This window comes from Triticum urartu, chromosome 7 (assembly GCF_003073215.2).
Source record: "Triticum urartu cultivar G1812 chromosome 7, Tu2.1, whole genome shotgun sequence".
Classification (NCBI taxonomy): Eukaryota; Viridiplantae; Streptophyta; class Magnoliopsida; order Poales; family Poaceae; genus Triticum; species Triticum urartu.
The window spans coordinates 22073018-22092551 of NC_053028.1; the positions used below are offsets into that span (position 1 = coordinate 22073018).

The 19534-nt window shown below is 45.1% G+C and overlaps 2 protein-coding genes across 2 annotated transcripts; both read left to right on the forward strand.

The window, feature by feature from the left end:
- The first annotated feature begins 6271 nt into the window (after nt 1-6271).
- On the forward strand, nt 6272-9684 carry LOC125523797 (ankyrin-1-like). The gene is made up of 3 exons (XM_048688870.1): nt 6272-6637; nt 7452-7937; nt 8316-9684. Exons 1-3 carry the CDS (start codon nt 6439-6441, stop codon nt 9578-9580), a joined length of 1950 nt encoding a protein of 649 aa, XP_048544827.1. The 5' UTR covers nt 6272-6438; the 3' UTR covers nt 9581-9684.
- A 2040-nt stretch (nt 9685-11724) lies between these two features.
- On the forward strand, nt 11725-15762 carry LOC125520690. Its single transcript, XM_048685654.1, has 5 exons — nt 11725-11896; nt 12237-13414; nt 14745-15054; nt 15133-15207; nt 15306-15762. The coding sequence occupies exons 2-3, from the start codon at nt 12242-12244 to the stop codon at nt 14754-14756; spliced, it is 1185 nt and encodes a 394-aa protein (XP_048541611.1). The 5' UTR covers nt 11725-11896; nt 12237-12241; the 3' UTR covers nt 14757-15054; nt 15133-15207; nt 15306-15762.
- Nucleotides 15763-19534: the final 3772 nt, after the last annotated feature.

The window sequence follows — 19534 nt, forward strand, 5'->3', positions numbered from 1 at the left end:
ATGGGGTGAACATCGCGAAGGAGAGCAATTATATGAGGCGGAAGCTGTAGCGCAGGAGCCAGGAGGACATACGAGATATGGAAAAAGATATGAATCCTAATCGAACTACGGCCCGAAGAATCGTTGGATGACGTATGCAGAAAAGACGGACGAACACCAAAAACAGACGAACAACTCTGGACTTGAACAGTGAGCAGGTTGTCGTGATGTATTTGGAAAGGACAGACCTCGCCCGATTGAGATTGCATGGTCTGGTAATAATATGTTTGGCGAGCTGTTTGTTTTTACAGGTTAACCGTTCGTGGGTTTCTTCTCGCTTTAACGTGCGTGAAGGAGATGTGCGTGTGGTTGAACGGATGGAACCGACGACGTATGAAATTTGTTGGACGAAAAAAGGGAATAACCAATCCTCGTTGATGAATTATACCAAGAACATCATCCTACTGTATTAGTAAATAAATAAATATATATATGAAAATTATTTACAAATTCCTGAAATTTTATAAATCATGATTTTTTGAATTCATGAAAATTATTTACAAATTCCTGAAATTTTATAAATCATGATTTTCTTGAATTCATGTTAGAAATTCATGAACATTCTTTACAAATTCCTGAAATTTTATAAATCATGATCATTTTTTGAATTCATGTTAGAAATTCTTGAACATTTTTTTAAATCATGAACATTTTTTGTAAATGAACAAACATTTTTAAAACCATGAACATATTGCGAATTCGCCTTACAAATTTGTAAACATTGTTTGAAATTGTGATTTTGTTGGAAAATCATGAACATTTTTGTGAATTTGCAGAATTTGGGAATAATTTTTGAAGTTCACATTTTTTATTTGTTAAACAATTTTTCAAATACATATACATTTTTAGAATTCATGAACTTTTTTTTGAAGCCATGATTTTTTTAAAAACGTTAGAACAATTTTTAAGTTGTGAACATTTTTCTATTTTTTGTTAACATTTTTAGAAAATTCATGCACATTTTCTTGTATTCACAAACATATGTTTTATATTCGTGAACATTTCTTGAGTTCACGAAAAATTTCAAAATCATGAATTTTTTGACATTTGTTTCAAAATCATGAATATTTTTTTGAATACGTGATTTTTTAAATCATGAATGTTTGTTGAATTATGAACATTTTAGGATTTTCTGCACATTTTAATAATCATGAATATATTTTTAAAAATTCATGAATATTTTATGATTTTTGTACTTTTTTTTGCAAATTCTCTTTGTTTTAGAAAATAGGAACTTTTTGAAATCCTGAATTATTTTTAAAAAGAAGGACAAAAAACAAAAAGGAAATAAAATAGCGGGCATCCTTACCCGCACTGGGTCGGCCCAAAAGGGCACTTGGGGGAGCTTGGGTGTGCGCTTGCTGTCTTTCTGGGGCGTTATGTGCCAAATAGGAGGTTACGTAAAAGGGCAGATCTCTTTTCCCCCTCCCTTTATGACCGTGAAGCAGGCTTATGATGGAGTTGAGTAGGCTTACATTCAAGCAGTTATGTTAAAGTTGGGTTTCATTGAAAGGTGGGTTGGCATTGTTATGAGCATAATAACCTTGATGAAATTCTCAGTACTGTTTAATGGCAAGAAAGTTCATGAATTCAAACCATCTCGTGGCATTTGACTGGGGTGGGGGGGTGGGGGTGGGGCCGATCTCTTCATATTTGTCTTTGTTGGCAGCATATGTCCTTTCGTGCGTCCTAAAAACAAAAATAGATTCATCCAATCTCCGTGGTCTGCAAGTGGCTCCGTAACGGTAAACCATTTATTATTTGCTGGTGACATCCTACTATTTTTCAAGGCTAATGGTGTGGGAGCATCCGAGGTGCGCCTGGTGTTGAACACTTATTGCTTGGCTACATGGCAAATGATTAATTATGACAAGTCATCAACTTATTTCAGCAAAGGAGTTTCTGAAAATGTTACGATAGAGATTAAGGGCTTGCTTAAGTCCTAGATGAGACTTCGAATGAAAAATATCTTGGGATGCCATCTAGCATGGGATCATCCAAGAACGTGCTTTCAAATACTTAAAAGATCGACTGTTGAGCAGAGTTTAGGGTTGGAGTGAACGAACCATGTCTACGGTTGGGAAAGAAGTTTTGGTTAAGGCAACAACCTAAGCAGTACCAGTTTACTCCATGTCATGCTTCAAACTCCCAAGGGGACCATGTGAGAATCTTAATATGTTAATTAGAAATTTTTGGTGGGAGGTGCGGGTAAAGATGGTCAGCGAAGGCCACATTTAGTTTCGTGGAAGGATATGACACGTCCCAAAGGTATGGGAGGTCTAGGGTTTATAGATTTTGAGCTCTTTAATTTATCTCTGCTTGCTAGGCAGATCTGCCGCGTATTGCAGAATCTGGAGTCCTTAAGTGCTCGTATTCTGAAGAGTGTCTATTTCCCTACCACTACTTTTTTTTGCAAGAAAATTTAGGATCACGCCCAAGTCAAATATGGAGGGCGACTATTGAATGGAAAGACGTTTCCAAACAGGGGCTAATTAAAAGGATTGGCAATGGCCTGGATACCAAGTTATTGGAGGATAAATGGATCCCTAGAGACGAGACAATGAGGCAGTATGGATGCCTGAGCAATGAACTGGTCGATGCCACCTCTGCAAGGTGGGATCTGCAACGGCTGGTGGAAGTGTTGGGAATCGTTGCATGGAAAATAAAACAATTTCTACGCACACGCAATGATCTATCCATGGAGATGCATAACAACGAGGGGGGCGAGAGTGTGTCTACGTACCCTCGTAGACTGTAAGCGGAAGCGTTTAACAACGCGGTTGATGTAGTCGAACTTCTTCTAGCTCGGACCGATCAAATGCCGAACGTACGACACCTCCGAGTTCCACACACGTTCAGCTCAGTGACGTCCCTCGCCTTCTTGATCCAGCAAGACGTCGATGTAGTAGATGAGTTCCGTCACCATGATGGCGTGGTGACGATGATGGTGAAGTGATCTCCGCAGGGCTTGGCCTAAGCACTACGAAAATATGACCGGAGGTGTAAACGATGGAGGGGGCGCCACACATGACTAGGCAATTGTCTGGTATGTGGTAGGGGCGCCCCCCACATATATATAGGTGGGAAGGGGAGAGGAGAGGCCAGGAGGCGCCCCAAGTAGGACCGAATCCTACTTGGGCTCCTCCCAAGCCGCGCGCCCCCCTGCCATATATATCGGAGGGGGGAGGAAAGAGGGGGAGGGCGAAGGAAGGGGGAATCCTATTCCCGTTCTTTTCTTTCCTCCTTCCCCTTTCCATCTCCACCTTGGCCGACCCATATGGGGGGGGGGGGGGGGCGCAACAGCCCCTTGTGGCTGGTGCATTTCCCCTCTTGGCCCATGAGGCCCATATCTTTTGCCGGGGGTGCCCGGAACCCCTTCCGGTGACCCGATATGTACCCGGTACCCTCTGGAACACTTTCGGTGTCCGAATACCATCGTCATATATATCAATCTTTACCTCTCGACCATTTCGAGACTCCCCGTCATGTACGTGATCACATCCCGGACTCCGAACAACATTCGGTCACCAAATCACATAACTCATATAATACTATATCGTCATCGAACGTTAAGCGTGCGGACCCTACGGGTTCGAGAACTATGTAGATATGACCGAGACACCTCACCAGTCAATAACCAATAGCGGAACCTGGATGCTCATATTGGCTCCTACATATTCTACGAAGATCTTTATCGGTCAAACCGTTATGATTACATACGTAATTCCCTTTGTCCATCGGTATGTTACTTGCCCGAGATTTGATTGTCGGTATCTTCATACCTATTTCAATCTCGTTACTGACAAGTCTCTTTACTCGTTCCGTAATACATCACCTTGTGACTAACTCCTTAGTCGTTTGCTTGCAAGCTTATGATGTGTATTACCGAGAGGGCCCAGAGATACCTCTCCGATACTCGGGGTGACAAATCCTAATCTTGATATATGCCTACTCAACAAACACCTTAGGAGATACCTATAGAGCATCTTTATGATCACCCAGTTACTTGTGACGTTTGATAGCACACAAGGCTTTCCTCCGGTATCCGGGAGTTGCATAATCTCATAGTCGAAGGAATATGTATTTGACATGAAGAAAGCAATAACAATAAAACTGAACGATCATTATGCTAAGCTAACGGGTGGGTCTTGTCCATCACATCATTCTCCTAATGATGTGATCCCGTTATCAAATGACAACACATGTTCATGTTTAGGAAATCATAACCATCTTTGATCAACGAGCTAGTCAAGTAGAGGCTCACTAGGGACACAATGTTCATTTATGTATTCACACATGTATTTAGGTTTCTGATCAATACAATTCTAGCATGAATAATAAACATTTATCATGAATAATGAAATATAAAATAACAACTTTATTATTGCCTCTAGGGCATATTTTCTTCAGGAAGTGTTTCTCACACATTGATATCCCGATATTTGACCATGGAACTTAAAAAAGAATGACATTTCTTAGCAAGATCGGCGTACAAAATGTTAACTTCCAGTAGACAGAGAAAAGAGGCTTGGCTAGATGGTACTGCGGGGATCATCAAGCATTGACACAGACATGGGCTCGTGAAGCAACTATGGGAACCTCAATGTCGGTGCTAAAATCGACAGATCTCGGATAGTGGGTCCCAAGCTTGGTGATCTGAGCTAGATTGTAGGGACATGATGTTTTTCCAGGTTCGGGCCCTCTTGATGAGGTAAACCCTACATCTTGCTTCTTATATATTGATTATGATGGGGTATAAAGTACAAATTGATCTACCTTGAGATAGTATGAGTTTACCTAAGCTCTAAACATTGCCAATGTGTACGCCTATGCCTCTACGGACTAAACTCCACGTCGGGGGTACCTAGGGTTTACACATGGCCGGTTACACTGTAGCGATAAACATGCCAGCTATTCAAAATACGCTTGAAGTCTACGCGAAGCCTCCAGGAGATCTTCATCTTGATTACTCCGAGGGCCAGGGCCAACATGGCCCATTCGTCAACCGGGTCCTCGGCCCAGCCCATATCCGGTGGACCGATGTGGCAAGCACCCCCTAATCCAGGACACCAACACTCAGTCCCTGGGAAATTAGAATGTTTTCATGGCAACTGCAAAGCACTCAATTTCAAATGAAGATGTTAGGGCTCATCACCATATGTCTACAATAAGCGTTTGTGGCTTGTGTGGTGCACAAGACTCATGGAGACACTCATTGCTTGAGTTTACCATGTCAAGATGCATTTGGGCATAGACAAATGAAGAGTTGGCGGATCAATTAATTGCAACAACCGACCCTAGTGCCAAGCAGTGCCTTTTCTCACTACAAAGCACGTTATCGCATGAGGCGTTTGTGAAGCTGACCGCCACGCAGTGGGTGACTTGGCCGCTAGAAGGAAAGCAATTCATGAAGGGATATTTCAAAGCCCTCACACAACACATGCTTTTATCAGCTGGTTCATCATCAAGATAGACATGTTAAAACAACCAGCAACTGGTACCAGGGCTATGACTACACCATCCGGACCAAGAACTCGCCCTAGCGCGCCACCGGTGGGATATGCTAAAATAAATGTTGATGTTGGTGTATCAAGATCAAGAGGGACCGCAACAACTATTTGTGGTGACCATCACGGGAATTATTAGGGAAGCTCTTCTCTAGTCATATTCAGAATGCACGACGCCACCATCCTCGAGTCAGTTGCGTGCCGTGAAGCTCCGTTGTTGCCAAAGACTTGAGTCTCCCAAGTTTTATTATAGCCTCAGATGTTAAACAGGTGGTCAGTGATCTGATGAATGGCAACCGAGGCCGACATGGTGGAATCATGGACGAAATCAAATCCCTAGTTTTACTTGTAATTTTTGTTTTGAAGGTCGCTTAGTTAATGAGGAAGCTCATAAGTTAGCTAGATTCTCTCTTTTGTTAGGTCAGGGTCGTCATGTGTATGCAATCCCATGACCCGAACGTTATCTTGTGGCTTTCCATGAATAGAGCGTTGCTTTACCCCTCAAAAAAGGCACTCAATTCGTCGACATAAGGACGTACGCGACGACTCCGGTATCCCACTCGTTCGTAGTCAAATTTCTACGCGCCGCGTTGCTAGAACCTATGGTGCAAATAGATACAAGAGCCGTGTGTGTGTGGTCTGTACTTGGCCAACATTCAAGTTTCATGCCTGTCCTCAGGACGCGCAGGACCTGACCGGCCGCTGTCATTTCGGCCGCAAACGCGACGCGCAGCTGACTGTGGAAATGCTGACTTGGCGACGACTTGCTATGCATTGCATCCATGGCGGCTCCTCTGTGAACCACGAGCCTGTTGCCAGACACTTTCACAGCCCATCGCCATATATCCGCGTCGCGCAGACCGCGTGATCAGACCGGAATAGTCATCAGTCGATGGACCTCGGGCATCACTCCATCCAGCTCAGTGCGGGTCCTGGCTCGCCGGCTACCGCGACGGCGCCGCAGCCAGGCGATGGCGGCACGATGAGCCCCGAGCTGTACCTTGCTCTGTGCCGGGGGAGAAAGAAGGAAGCCATGGCGCTGCTTCGGCAACAGCACGGTGGCGCCGCCGCTGCTGCTAATCAGGTTGCCGGTAATGTCTGCCTTAACTGCTAGTCTGCTACTTTTTTATTTTTTTTTGCGCATAGTATGCTACTAGCTGGATCTCCGGTCATCCTCGTGTACACATAATTGTCACTTAGAGCATCTTCAGCCGTCGGAGGCCCCCAGGATAATTACCGGGCCAAAAATAGCACGTCTTGAGGGTAAAACGTTTTCGCCGGATGAAACGCGAGTATGTTTTCCTAGCCGTTGGTGCCCTCAAGAAAATCATGAGGCAAAAAGTGATTGGCTGGGCAAAGAAAAAGGGCTCGTAAGGGAATATGATTGGTTGTTGCTTTCGCCGGTGCCCCCAACAGCCCCCTAAGGCGCTGGGTTTCTTCTGTATTTGCCGGTGCTATTTTGAGGTTTTGGGGCGCTTGGGGGCATGACTAGGCCCTTTTTACATTGCCGGCACACAAAAAGTGGCCCTGAGGGGCTCTAGGGGTGTGGCTGGAGATGCTCTTATATGTTTTTGTACCTAACTGAGATTTACTAATCTCATGTGAAATTTCATTCAAACTGGGAACAAGCGTTTTTTAGGAGGGAGCCCAAATGTTTGAATGGTAGCCGAACATGCATACCAGCATTTTATTCAACGGGATTGCTAAGTCTCGGTCTAAGTATATTCATATTTATGGGATCTTATGTTAAGATCCGTGTATTTTTTTTCGTTTTTGTTATCATTTTCTTACATGTTATGGCACGTAACATAGACTTGGTTATGCCCTAGCCGATTGAGATCTAACCATACTAATTAGAAAAACATGGTAGAGCAAGAACCCCATATTATGTTTGAATTGTTTCAGGCATACATCAAGTCAGCGCGGAGGGGAACACCGTTCTTCATTTGGCCGCGGAGCACGGACATGACAAGCTCATCCATGGTCTCATGAGCTTCGGGGACAGGAGCTTGCTCTCTTCCCGGAACTCGACTCTGGACACACCTCTACACTGCGCGGCGAGGGCAGGGCATGGCAAGGCCGTGTCCCTCCTCGTCCAGCTCTCGTGCGAGGGCGGAGATGATAGCACCTTGTGGTGCAAGAACGAGGCAGGGAACACGGTCCTTCATCTGGCGGCGAGGCTCGGCCATGGCGCATCAGTTGAGGCTATCGTTTCCGTGGCGCCGGGGCTAGCCTCTGAGGTTAACAACACCGGCATGTCGGTGCTGTACTTGGCGGTGATGAGCGGATCTTTGCCAACCGTCAGATCGATAACGACCAGGTGCAGCAACGCGTCGGCTGCCGGCTTGAGCTCACAGAATGCTCTGCACGCCGCCGTCTTCCAGGGCTCAGGTGAGCTAGCTAGCTTGGGAGCTCCTTGTTGATCCATGGACTCTGAAAGTGCATGCAGATTTGTTAGAGCATGGTTAATAGTATAGCCAGCTAATGGCTACATGATATTGCCATGTCATTTATAGCCAAAGTTATAGCCGACACGTATAATAGTTAGATGTAAAGATGTGCTACTTTATTAATGCATGACCCACGTTCCACTCTCACATAGTGCAAGCGCTTGTTGTAGTTGGCTCTTATTCTGTAGCCGGCTCCTCTTTTCTTTTCTCTTCCCTTTCATCCATGTCAGCAGAAATATAATATTTAAATTTTATAGCCCGCTTATATAAGCTTATTGTATTATACTTGCTCTTATACCATCGATCTGAACATTGTCAGAAATGGTGAGGCTACTACTGGAGTGGACGCCATGTGGCCCATCCCTGGCTAGCCAAGCCGATGACACCGGCAGCACTCCACTTCATTTCGCCTCGTCCACCGGCGACCACCTCTCCGTCGTAGGCGCCATCCTACGCGCCGTGCCGCCGTGCGTGGTGCGCATGCGGGACTCCGGCGGCCTCTCCGCTCTCCATGTCGCGGCGGGGATGGGCCACGACCGCGTCGCCGAGTCGCTGATCAAGGCCTGCCCCGACGCCGCCGAGCTCCGGGACGACCACGGCGGGACCTTCTTGCACGCCGCGGCCAGGGGAGGCCACCTCAAGGTGGTGCGGCTGGCCATCAAGAAACGAACGCTGCGCGGCCTCCTGAACGCGCAGGACGGGGACGGCAACACGCCGCTCCACCTGGCGGTGGCCGCGGGCGCGCCGGCCGTTGCGGAGGCCCTGATGGGGAAGGGCAAAGTGCGGGACGACGTCATGAACAATGACGGCCAGACGCCGCTGGACCTCGCTGTGAGATCGACCAGCTTCTTCTCCATGGTCAGCCTGGTGACGACGCTGGCCGCGTTCGGAGCGCAGTCCTATCCCAAGAGGCGGGACCGCGTGCAGCAGTGGGACGGCCGCGAGATAACGAAGGCGATAGAGAAGACGTCTGACAGCCTCGCGGTGATCGCCGTCCTCGTCGCCAGTGTCGCCTTCACCGCCGCCAACAGCCTGCCCGGCTCATACGAGCAGAGCGGCGGCGGCACCGATCCCGAGGGGAAGGAGGTCATCAAAGGCATGGCGGTCCTCCAGAACGAGGCCATCTTCAAGTGCTTCCTCATCCTGGACAGCTTCGCCCTGGTGACCTCCGTGGTCGCGGTGGTGCTGCTCCTCTACGGCAAGGCGTCGCGCTCCGCCGGGTCGTGGAGAACCTTCGCGGCGGCGCTGCATTGCCTGTGGCTGTCCCTGGTGAGCATGGTCCTGGCATTCTACGCGGCCCTGGCCGCCGTCACGAGCACGGCGGCTGTCCGCAGCATCGCCAACGACATCATACGCAATGCCCTTTTCGTGCTGTTGGCCGTGGTCTCGCACTTTGTCAGCCCTCGGGTGTCGTCCTGCACGCTATCCAAGTACCTGTGGCAATGTGGCTCTAGAGGACGTTGCAGTGTCGTCGTGCAGCAATATCCACTCGTCGGCGCTTTTGTACGCAACCTGATTCTGTTCAGGATTGCAAATTATGTTGTAGTGCTTGTGGGCGTTACCACGGTCTTAGTACTTCAGTGACCATGTGTCAAGAAGGGAGATGAAGCATTTTATATAACAAGAATATTTTGAATATTCATATGACCCGTGTACTATTTTATATGAGAGATTTCCTTATTTGGCCCTATTTGAAAAATGCACTCTCGTATTTTGTTGAGTATTACTAGCACACATGCCCGTGCGTTGCAACGGGAGATAAAATTGAAGTGTCCATCAAAACACTCATCAACATATCATGATGGGGTAGGGATGCGCATGCTGAGATATAGAAGAATTGCAAATCATGCTGTAATGTCAATTACTACTGGGCATGAATGTGAGCACCGAATAAAAAGGGAAGGTTACTTGAATTGGTCAATTTCGCTTTAACCATGACAACCAACATTCGATCGAATGGTTAGGAGGGCAGTGATACCCCAATCCAGCCGGGATTAAACCCCAGGTCGGACGCATTGATGTCCATTAAGGCGAAATATTTTTCAGTTGGAAACTACATTCTCGTGGATAGTGAGGCGTTTGTGATGACTTCATCAATTTCAAAACCCATCGGTGTTGTTGCTAGTGCTTCTAGGGGCATGATATGCGTGCATATGTTCATAAGGCTGAGTGTATGTACGTGTTTATGAGTGTCGACATCTATACTATGTTTTTTAAAAAGTTTCACTTAAACCTTTGCATGCATTAATTTAATGTGCCTGTGGTTGCAACGGTAGAAAAAATCATCACACATTTCTTGTGACTCATTAATGTTGCCACTTTTCATGTTCGCTACCGCGGTTGATGATGGTATGATTTCTAGTGTCCCCAATTTATAAAAGTTGATGAAACCGCATTTATGTCCTCCGGCGAAGTCTCATTCACCTTCACACTATCATTGGGTGAAAGCGTAGTGGTAGATCGAAATGGATTGGTTCTATAGATTTTATTATATTCGAACGCAAGCGGTGTTTTACTACGTTCATTTTTTTTAGAGAATGTTGGTTGTTGGTTTACAAGATTATCTTCTCTTTTTTTGAACTATTTGAACTTGACCCAAAGTCTCAAACATAAACATTTTACATACACAACAGGGGCTCTTTGTCTAAAACAAATGCACAGAACCGCACGCACACATCTTCCCGTTCACCATTGACAATAAAAAACTTTTCTATGTTTCTCTTGAGTAAAAAGCTTCCACCGGCCGGTAAACACACACCCATCATTTATTGATTAAATCAGAGATCGAGCGGTGCCACGTACACACCTCATCACGGTCATGCGGCGCCACGTACACACATGTCCCTAGTCCAGTAATCATAGGAGAAGCGCAAGTATAACTTCTTAAGTACATGTTACTATTCAACTTGCATGTCCATTTAAGGCCGAAACCTGAATCTTCATGTAAGCAGAATGTGAATCATGAAATCAGATAATAAGAACTTGGTATCAAGGCCTCATTGTGTGAAATCCTTGATCATCACAAAATAGAAAACAACTCATCCAATTTAAGATTTTGCAAGCTGAAAGGCAACAGATAATAAATGTGCCCGCGCGTCCCAGCGGAAAAATAAAATCCGTCGCATGTTTCTAGTGATTATGGAGTATATAGTTGACGAAGTCGCATTCATGTTCTCCAACGACGGCTCCTTCAGCTTCGCACAATCATCGGATTGAAGTGTTGTCTTTGGAATTTTTTTATATATAATTGTGTAAAGATTTGAAAGCCTTTAACAATTAGTCATCATGCTTTTTTCCTTCTTGAAAAATACAGTATAAACACAGACGGAATAAAGAATAAGAGGATGCATACATTGTTCTGCTATACATGCCGTGTAGATTGGAATGCATGCAACAAAAAGAATTGGTAGGCGATGGTTCACGCAAGCTGGAAAGTACGACAACGAAAATTGCATCGTATAACCAGCTATATTTTTTCTCCGAGTAAAATCCACCACTGGTCCTAAAAGTATTCAAGCTGTGTCACTTTAGTCCTAAAACTATGAAAATGCATATCTAAGTCCTACTTCTTTCTAAAGTGTGCCACCGCCGGTCCTAAACTCGCCGGAGCAAGCCTGACCTGCACCCGTGGCAATTTGACCTTTGCCACGTCCAATTGAAGTGCCACGTTGGGAAAACAGCTTCACTCGATACATTCCAATACCCCGCCCTGAATTTCTTACCCTCATATTGTGCCCCCACCGTGTTTTCTCTGCTTCTCTAGCACACGCACAAGTCACAGGCGACTGGGGCGCAGCGGCAGCCGGCGGACATCGCCAGAAGCAGGCGGCCGGCGGAGCGGGTGCTTCGCGCGGATGGCCCCACAGCGGCGTGCCCCCGGCGATCCCCCACCAGTGTACTGTACGACCCTAGCCCTAATCCTCTAAATCTTTGCCTAAATCCTTTCCCAATCTCTGGAGTATTTGACCTTTGGTCCGATCTATGCTATCAAGTGGTTACGTGGTTGGATTGTACTGCTATGGTTTGTACAGAGTTTGGATTGTACTGCTATGGTTGTACAGGCGGCCGGCTATTAACTGTCTTTTGCTTCAGAGTTTGAACAAAAACTCTGAATGTATGGTTGGTATGACACCGATATTGATACTGGACACTTGTTAATTTGGAAATACATGATATATGTATTTATGCAAGATCATTCCCTGTTAATTATGTGACAAATTTCAATATTTTTCACTGACAGGACCGATGGAAGAGCGATTCTCTGTAGAGATTAATCACGCTGGTCTGTTTTGCGGTTCTGGAATGAACAAGGCATATTTCGATGGCCGGGTTGATCACTTTGATGGTTGTGAGGTAGAAACCTGGTCTCCATTGTGGATATATCATTTTGTGGGGCAGCTTGGGCATGATCCAGCTAGGGTGGAGTTGTACTGGTTACTTCCTGGAAAACATTTGCATGATGGGCTTCACATAATTCAGAGTGATGCTGATACTCTGATGATGAGTGCCGTTGTTCCCAAATTTCAGTATTTCCAACTGTATGTGGACCAAAAATATTTATCGGATGATATCTATGTAATTGTCTCTCCAACATTGCCGGTGGTTCTTAGCCCTCGAACAGAGATAAACGTGCCAATATTTTGTGATGCTGCTGCCAACCCAAATAGTAGGCGAAGGTGCAAGGTCAAAGCAGTCAAGGGCAATTTGCAAAACTGTTTCTCACCCAATACAAAAGGCAGTGGAGATAAAGATAAGGATGACTCGGATGACAGTGATAGCAATTATGGCGACAATTTGGTTGACTCGGACAATGAATTCGACAAGGATGATGATGATCTCTTCGCAGAGTGGGTTGATGAAAATTATGAGGATGTGAAAGGAAAGAAGAAGGCGAATTTTTTTGATAGTGATTATGACACGGATGAGCTTGATCTGCCAGCCTCAGACTCTGATTATGAGCCAGAGGTAGTTGATGAAGAATCAAAAGAAGAAGATGCAGAAGATAACAATAAGAAGAAAAAGAAGAAAAAGAAGAGGGTCAAACTGAGAGCTTTCAGACCAGAAGAAATGCAAGCTCCAAACTTCACTTTAGGGATGTCATTTTCTTCAGTAGTTGAGCTGAGGAGGGCAATTCAAAATTATATCATACAAGAGAGAGTTGAAATAAAATATGCAAAGAATGATTTGCAAAGAGTGAGGGCTCACTGTGTAGGAGGATGCCCTTGGTATTTGTTTGCAGCACCTGATAGCAGGACTAAAAATTTTGTCGTTAAAACTTATGTGGGCACTCACACATGCAGTAAAGAGTGGGACATCAAACAATTCACTGCTAATTTCTTAGCTGCATATTACATTGAAACTTTTAGGGCAGATGACAAGATGACACTATCAAATTTTGGAAGATTGGTGCGGAAAGATTTCAACATGCCCGCCTCTAGGAGCAAGCTGGCAAGAGCTAGAAGAATGGCATACAATGAAATCAATGGAGATGCAGATAAGCAATACGAGCAACTCTGGGACTTTGCGACTGAGGTTAGGCATAGAAATCCTGGAAGCTCCATGTTCATGAGACTAAAAGATGGTGGTATCTTTGATAGTTTATACGTGTCACTAGATGCATGTAAAAGGGGATTCATGACAGGGTGCAGACCTCTTATTTGCGTAGATGGGTGTCATATAAAGACTAAATATGGTGGTCAATTGCTCACAGCAGTAGGTGTTGATCCGAATGATTGCATCTTTCCTATTGCCATGGCAGTTGTTGAAGTTGAGGATACTCCCACATGGAAATGGTTCTTGAACACTCTGAAAGAAGACCTTGGCATAAATAATACTAGTGCATAGACAATAATGAGTGATCGACAAAAGGTAACTCTCGTATGTGACTAAGATATTATACTTCCTAAATGATAATGTTTAGTGTAATACATGTTGATCACTTGGATGCCCTTTTCATGATAATGCAGGGGTTGATCAATGTTGTCGGTGAGCTTTTCCCTCACTCAGCACATAGGTTCTGTGTGAGGCACCTATACCAGAATTTCAACAAAAAATTCAAGCGGGAGAACTTGAAGAACAAGTTGTGGGCTATTGCAAGATCCTACAATAAGCTTGATTGGAGAAAACATATGGATGACATGCAGGTATTGAACCAGGATGCATATAACTACTTAGAAGCAATTGAACCTAGCTCATGGTGCAGAGCTTTCTTCACTACATTGCCCAAGTCTGACTTGCTACTGAACAATACATGTGAAGTGTTTAACAAGTAAGTGTTTTCAACACATTTTGTTGCATGATACTCATTGCACTTCCTTTTGATGCTGAACTCCCTTCACTTTCCATACTCAAGGTACATCATTGATGCAAGAGAAATGCCTATAAGATCCATGCTACAGAAGATTTTCAACCAACTCATGACAAGATATTATACCAAGAATAATGAGGCTGAAGATATGTGTGGAATCATATGTCCAAAGATAAGAAAGAAACTGGACAAACAAGTCGAAATGGCCAAAAATTGTGAACCTCTACCAACTGGGAAAGGAATTTTTCTAGTGCATGGTCTGACAGGAAAATATCCTGTAGATATTCACAAAGATAAGTGTGAATGTGGGAATTGGCAGTTGAGAGGAATTCCTTGCAGGCATGCAATTTCTTGCTTCAGGTACGAGAGGATCAATCCAGAGGATAAGGTGTGTCTTTCACATAGCATTGATGCCTTCAAGCAAGCATATGGCCAGATTATTATGCCTTGTAGAGATGAAAGAACATGGCAAAAGGTCAACGGAATTGAAATGAAACCACCTCAGTATGAAAAACATGTTGGTAGGCCATCTAAGAAGAGAAGACAAAATCCTGTTGAGATGGAAGAAGGAGCAAAGATGAGCAGACATGGCACTATATCCCATTGCAGTGTGTGCAATTCAACAGAGCACAACAAAAGGAAGTGCCCAAATAAAGGTCAACAAGGGCAATCACTCAGTGTTGATAAGAGACCACAAACACAAGGAGGATAAAAGAGGAAGCTACAAGTGAAGAGAAACATTCTTACACAGGTACAACAACATTTTGTTTCTCTATTTAGTAGTTAGCTCATTTCATTCTTGCAACTATTGCTCATACTCTATTTATAGGAATCTGGTACAACAAGTGTTGGACATAGGAAGCAACGCACTCAAACTACCGTGCTTGAAACACTCCTTCTTCAAGTATGTTATTCTTTCTTAACATCTCATTTCCCTGAAATGTGTTGCATTGATGTTTGATGCTTCTTTGTTTATAATGATGCTTCTTTGGTTATAAGCAGGCTCAAGCATCGCAGCAATCTGTGTCACCAGGCCCTATTCCAGAATCTGCCTTCATTGCTCGCAACAGAGATGCTTTGCAGCTCACTACAGCTACCACATCCACTGTTGGCTTAAAGAAGAAGCAAAAGAAGAGGGTTACAAAGGCCAGTATCACTGAATATAAGTGAACATGTTCTCACTTTGGACAGAGAGCTTTTTGGACAGACAACAACTCTATTTTGGCTAGTATTTAGATGATGCCAGCTAGGTGTTGAAGTAAACCTCATGCATGTGTTGCTGTGGGTTTATCTGCACCTTCATATGTGCATTTTGAGGTTCTCATGTAATAGAAACCTAAATTACTAGCTTTTATTTCGAGCGCCAGGTAATTCACTATTAGTTATATGTACCCAATGCACTTCGTATTACTGTTGTGAATGTGGCCAATGCTATCAGTTGTGTCAATGTTTCAGATGATATTGTGTTACAGCTTCTATGTGTGTTGTAGTTGAGACATCGGTTCAAGCACAACAATTTATTGCATGGTTGAAGTGAGCTACCAGGGTTGGTCCTCACCATGGTTGAAGTGAATGAAGCATGTGAGCTTGCAGCTATGGAAGAGGAGAAAATGAGGAAACAGAAGTGAAGTGAAGAAAGGAGCAGCCTTTCTGTGTTATGTACGTGCAGGGGGTAAATGCAAGCCCACCAATCGTTTATGGCGGGAGTTTTGCCGCCAAAACCGAGTCATCTGACGTGACAAAGGTCACTTGGTCCGGTGAATTTAGGACCGGCGGTGGCACACTTCAGAAAGAAGTAGGACTCAGATATGCGTTTTCATAGTTTTAGAACTAAAATGACACACCTCAAATACTTTTAGGACCAATGGTGAATTTTACTCTTTTTCTCCCAAACATACGTGTCAACGCGCAGCACACACTTTTTCACCCAAGCTGAACACGTACCAACTACACGTGGCCTCACCCAAATCTTATCCTCTCTCTTCTGCAAAACGCTGGACCATTCCTTCCATCTCATCCGAGTGAGCCTCGCAGGCCTCTCCGCGCGTCGCTAACCCGGCCATCCGCGCTGCTCCGTCCACAGCCCGCTGCAAGACCTGACCGGACGCGTGCAGGCAAGCTGGCCGGCCGGTCGCTGGTCGTGCTGCATGCTGTCGCTCCGAGAGCTACAGCTGCGGGTGCGTGTTGAGCGGCGCCCAACTGAAGGCGGGGTCCGGCTGCCGTGGTGCCTGGCCTGGAGCTCGCGAATCGCCTCGATGGGATGATTGGTCGTGGTTCGGTTCTCGTTCAGTGGTCGCCCACATCTCCGACGCCGCCCCGCAGAACTCAAGCTCGAGGCCGACCGGCTCGCCTCCGCGCTTAGAGCCCGCCAGATCTCCAGCTCCCCACAAGCTCCACCACCTCTCGGCCACCCCCGCGCCCCCGCCCGCCTCCGGATCCCCCACCGCTGGGCCACCCCCGCGCCCCCGCACGCCTCCGGATCCCCCACCGCTGGGCCACCCCCGCGCCGGGATCCCCCCTCCCCTGCTCCACACCACCAGCGGCCATGGCGGGCATCCCATGACTGGCTGCTCATCCGGCCGTGCAGTCTAGCCGTTGCCTCGATCCCACGTGCCGCCGGTATGACCCCCCTCGTCCTCCTCTCGTTTGCCGTAGCGCCACCAGTAGGAGGAGCCCTCGCCCGATCCAGCGCCTCCTTCACCGCTCCGACGGCCCCTCGCCACCAGCCGTCGCCGGCGACAACCACAGCAGGCTGCCGCCCCGCGCCGTCCCCCTGTTGTCATCTCAATGTCGAGCTCCCACGCCTCTCTCTCTCTTTCTGGCTGCTCATGCCGCCATGGCCGCGCCGCGCCTTGCCTCCTCCTCTTTGCCGCGCACCACTCTCCCATGGCGATGTTGCCGCTGCTCTTGTACTGATCCTCAGCCGCCGAGCGTCGCCTCCCGCTCGTCCTTTGCTGCATGGCCACGCCATCGCCTCGCCTATGCACATCCGTGTAAGACGACGGGAGGATAGCGGGGGGAATTCAAATGAGTACAGGTTTTTTTTGCAAAATTGAAACGTTATATAGAGACTCACTAAAATAGGGACTGCGGGTTAATTTCTTATAAATCGAGGGACTTTTATGCAAAATAGCTAGCAACGACGGACGACCAGAAACCCAATTCTCTTTATAAAGACTAGCAAAAGAGCCCGTGCGTTGCAACGGGAGAGGAAACATAACACATGCTCTTAACCCAACAACCATCACTCAAGACCACAATAGGTCCATCTTCTTTATTTTTACAAGGCATCATATTTCTGTTGCCGCTTATCCTCCTTCTCACCCTCGCCAGCGATGGCCTCGGTGTTCACACAAAACAAAACAAAAACGTGTTTGAATATGGTTAATCCTAAGGCGTCTCTCTCCCTCTCTCTCTCTCGCTATCTCTCACTCCCGCGATGAGAAAAATGGATCTTGTGTTATAAATTATAATTTTGCTTCCAAAACAATATTTTAACAATATTTAAAGGTAAAATTAACAACATATTTAGATTCCACACATTTTTCTAATAAAATTTCATATATAATATGTTAAAATCGAAGTTACGGTTTAAAAGATACGGATAATTTAGAAAATCATTTGTTTGACTTAAATATATTCTAAAATAATATTTATCATACTTAACATGTAAAAATAATCTCATATTCATATTCTACATATTTTTCTAATCAAGTTTCATATATAACATGTTCAAATCGGAGTTACGGTTTAAAAGATATGGATGATTTAAAAAAGCATTTGTTTGACTTATATATGATCCGCGGATGAATTACCTAAAACATTAGGGTTTTTTTTGGAAAATGTAAAATAACGGTTCGGGTGTGACTTAAATCCAGACCGCGGGTTGATTTCATCAAAACACAGGGACTTTTCTAAAACATGCCATGACGGACGACCGAAACCCAATTTACTTTAGTATTATATATAATAATAAGGTAAAGATGATGATGATGATATCCCTTCTAACATATTTGATCCTACAAAATAATTTTGTCTCTATTTGGTCCTCTGTCTAAATTTTATTTTTATATCACGTTTTCATCCATTTTCCCATTAGACGGCGTTAACTGGCACGGGAAAAGACCATTGTGCCCAGAGCCGGTCCTGAGATTTTGGGGGCCCGGGGCGAGACTAAAACTTGGGGCCCTAATATAGACATCACAACAAGAACATATGTATATATGATATATATTATCATGCCTCCAATGTCCTAATCCATTATATGCTAAGGAATCCTGACTCCTATTAATGCTAGAGTTGAAGATCTTACGGAAAAGGCAAAAAGTTTGTCGGCATCATGTGAATAAACTAGCTATTTTCTATCATGTTTCCCTGCTTAATTTCCTATGATAGTGAGATATGATAAATGTCTTCCTGCATTGTCTACATGGCATTACATTTTTTTTGACCTCTTCCATTCTCAACTAAGATATCTCTTGCTTTATTATCAAAATTATCCAAATTCTTGGGTCATAAATATCAGTAGTATAAACCGGTTGTTCAACAACAATAGCGAACTGGACTGTGCATGTGCATTCAATGAATTACTTGCATTCTTAGAGCCACTTACAGTGTTATCGGCGATGTTGATGTCACCATTTTCTTCTTATTCATCAGCTTCCCAATATCCATTAGTTCGTTGCTCTTCCTCTATGGCGAGAAACTCCAACTCATCATCTGGATTTATCGAAGTAGAGGAAGCACCAGTATTGCTCTTGAAAAATGTGTGAATATCTCCTCGTTGTGATTGTACCAAGTCACACAATTTTCTTATTTTTCCTTTTACCGCTATCAGATGCATGGTTTCTTCCGATCGACATGATAAGGTACAATGCTGAAAATAAATAGAACAACTGAATCAGCTGTTGAACAGTTCTGCCGTGCCGCTTATCTGTACAAGGAGCCGCAATATGATTATGATATACCTCGGGTAGAAGAATGGGTAATGGACGGAGAGCAAAGCAGGATGGCACGGGGCGTCGGGGCACCAGGGAATTGAAATCGGCGGCGAACTGACGATGCGAATCAGGAAGGAAATTAGGATTTAGGAGAAGAGAGATCAAGGGAAAATGTGCGCCGAGGGCGCACTCGCGAATAAACTTAGCGTCGGCGGTCCCTGGGACTCGTGTGAATGCATGATGGATTAGGAAGGGCATCAATCACTCCTTTTTTTACGTGAATGAACGAAG

Excerpts from the sequence above, each read along its gene's own strand:
- LOC125523797 (XM_048688870.1), top strand. The coding sequence starts at position 6,439 with ATGGACCTCGGGCATCACTCCATCCAGCTCAGTGCGGGTCCTGGCTCG. Across the intron at positions 6,638-7,451 it reads TGCTGCTAATCAGGTTGCCG|GCATACATCAAGTCAGCGCG; the intron begins GTAATGTCTGCC and ends GAATTGTTTCAG. Across the intron at positions 7,938-8,315 it reads CGCCGTCTTCCAGGGCTCAG|AAATGGTGAGGCTACTACTG; the intron begins GTGAGCTAGCTA and ends GAACATTGTCAG.
- LOC125520690 (XM_048685654.1), top strand. The coding sequence starts at position 12,242 with ATGGAAGAGCGATTCTCTGTAGAGATTAATCACGCTGGTCTGTTTTGC.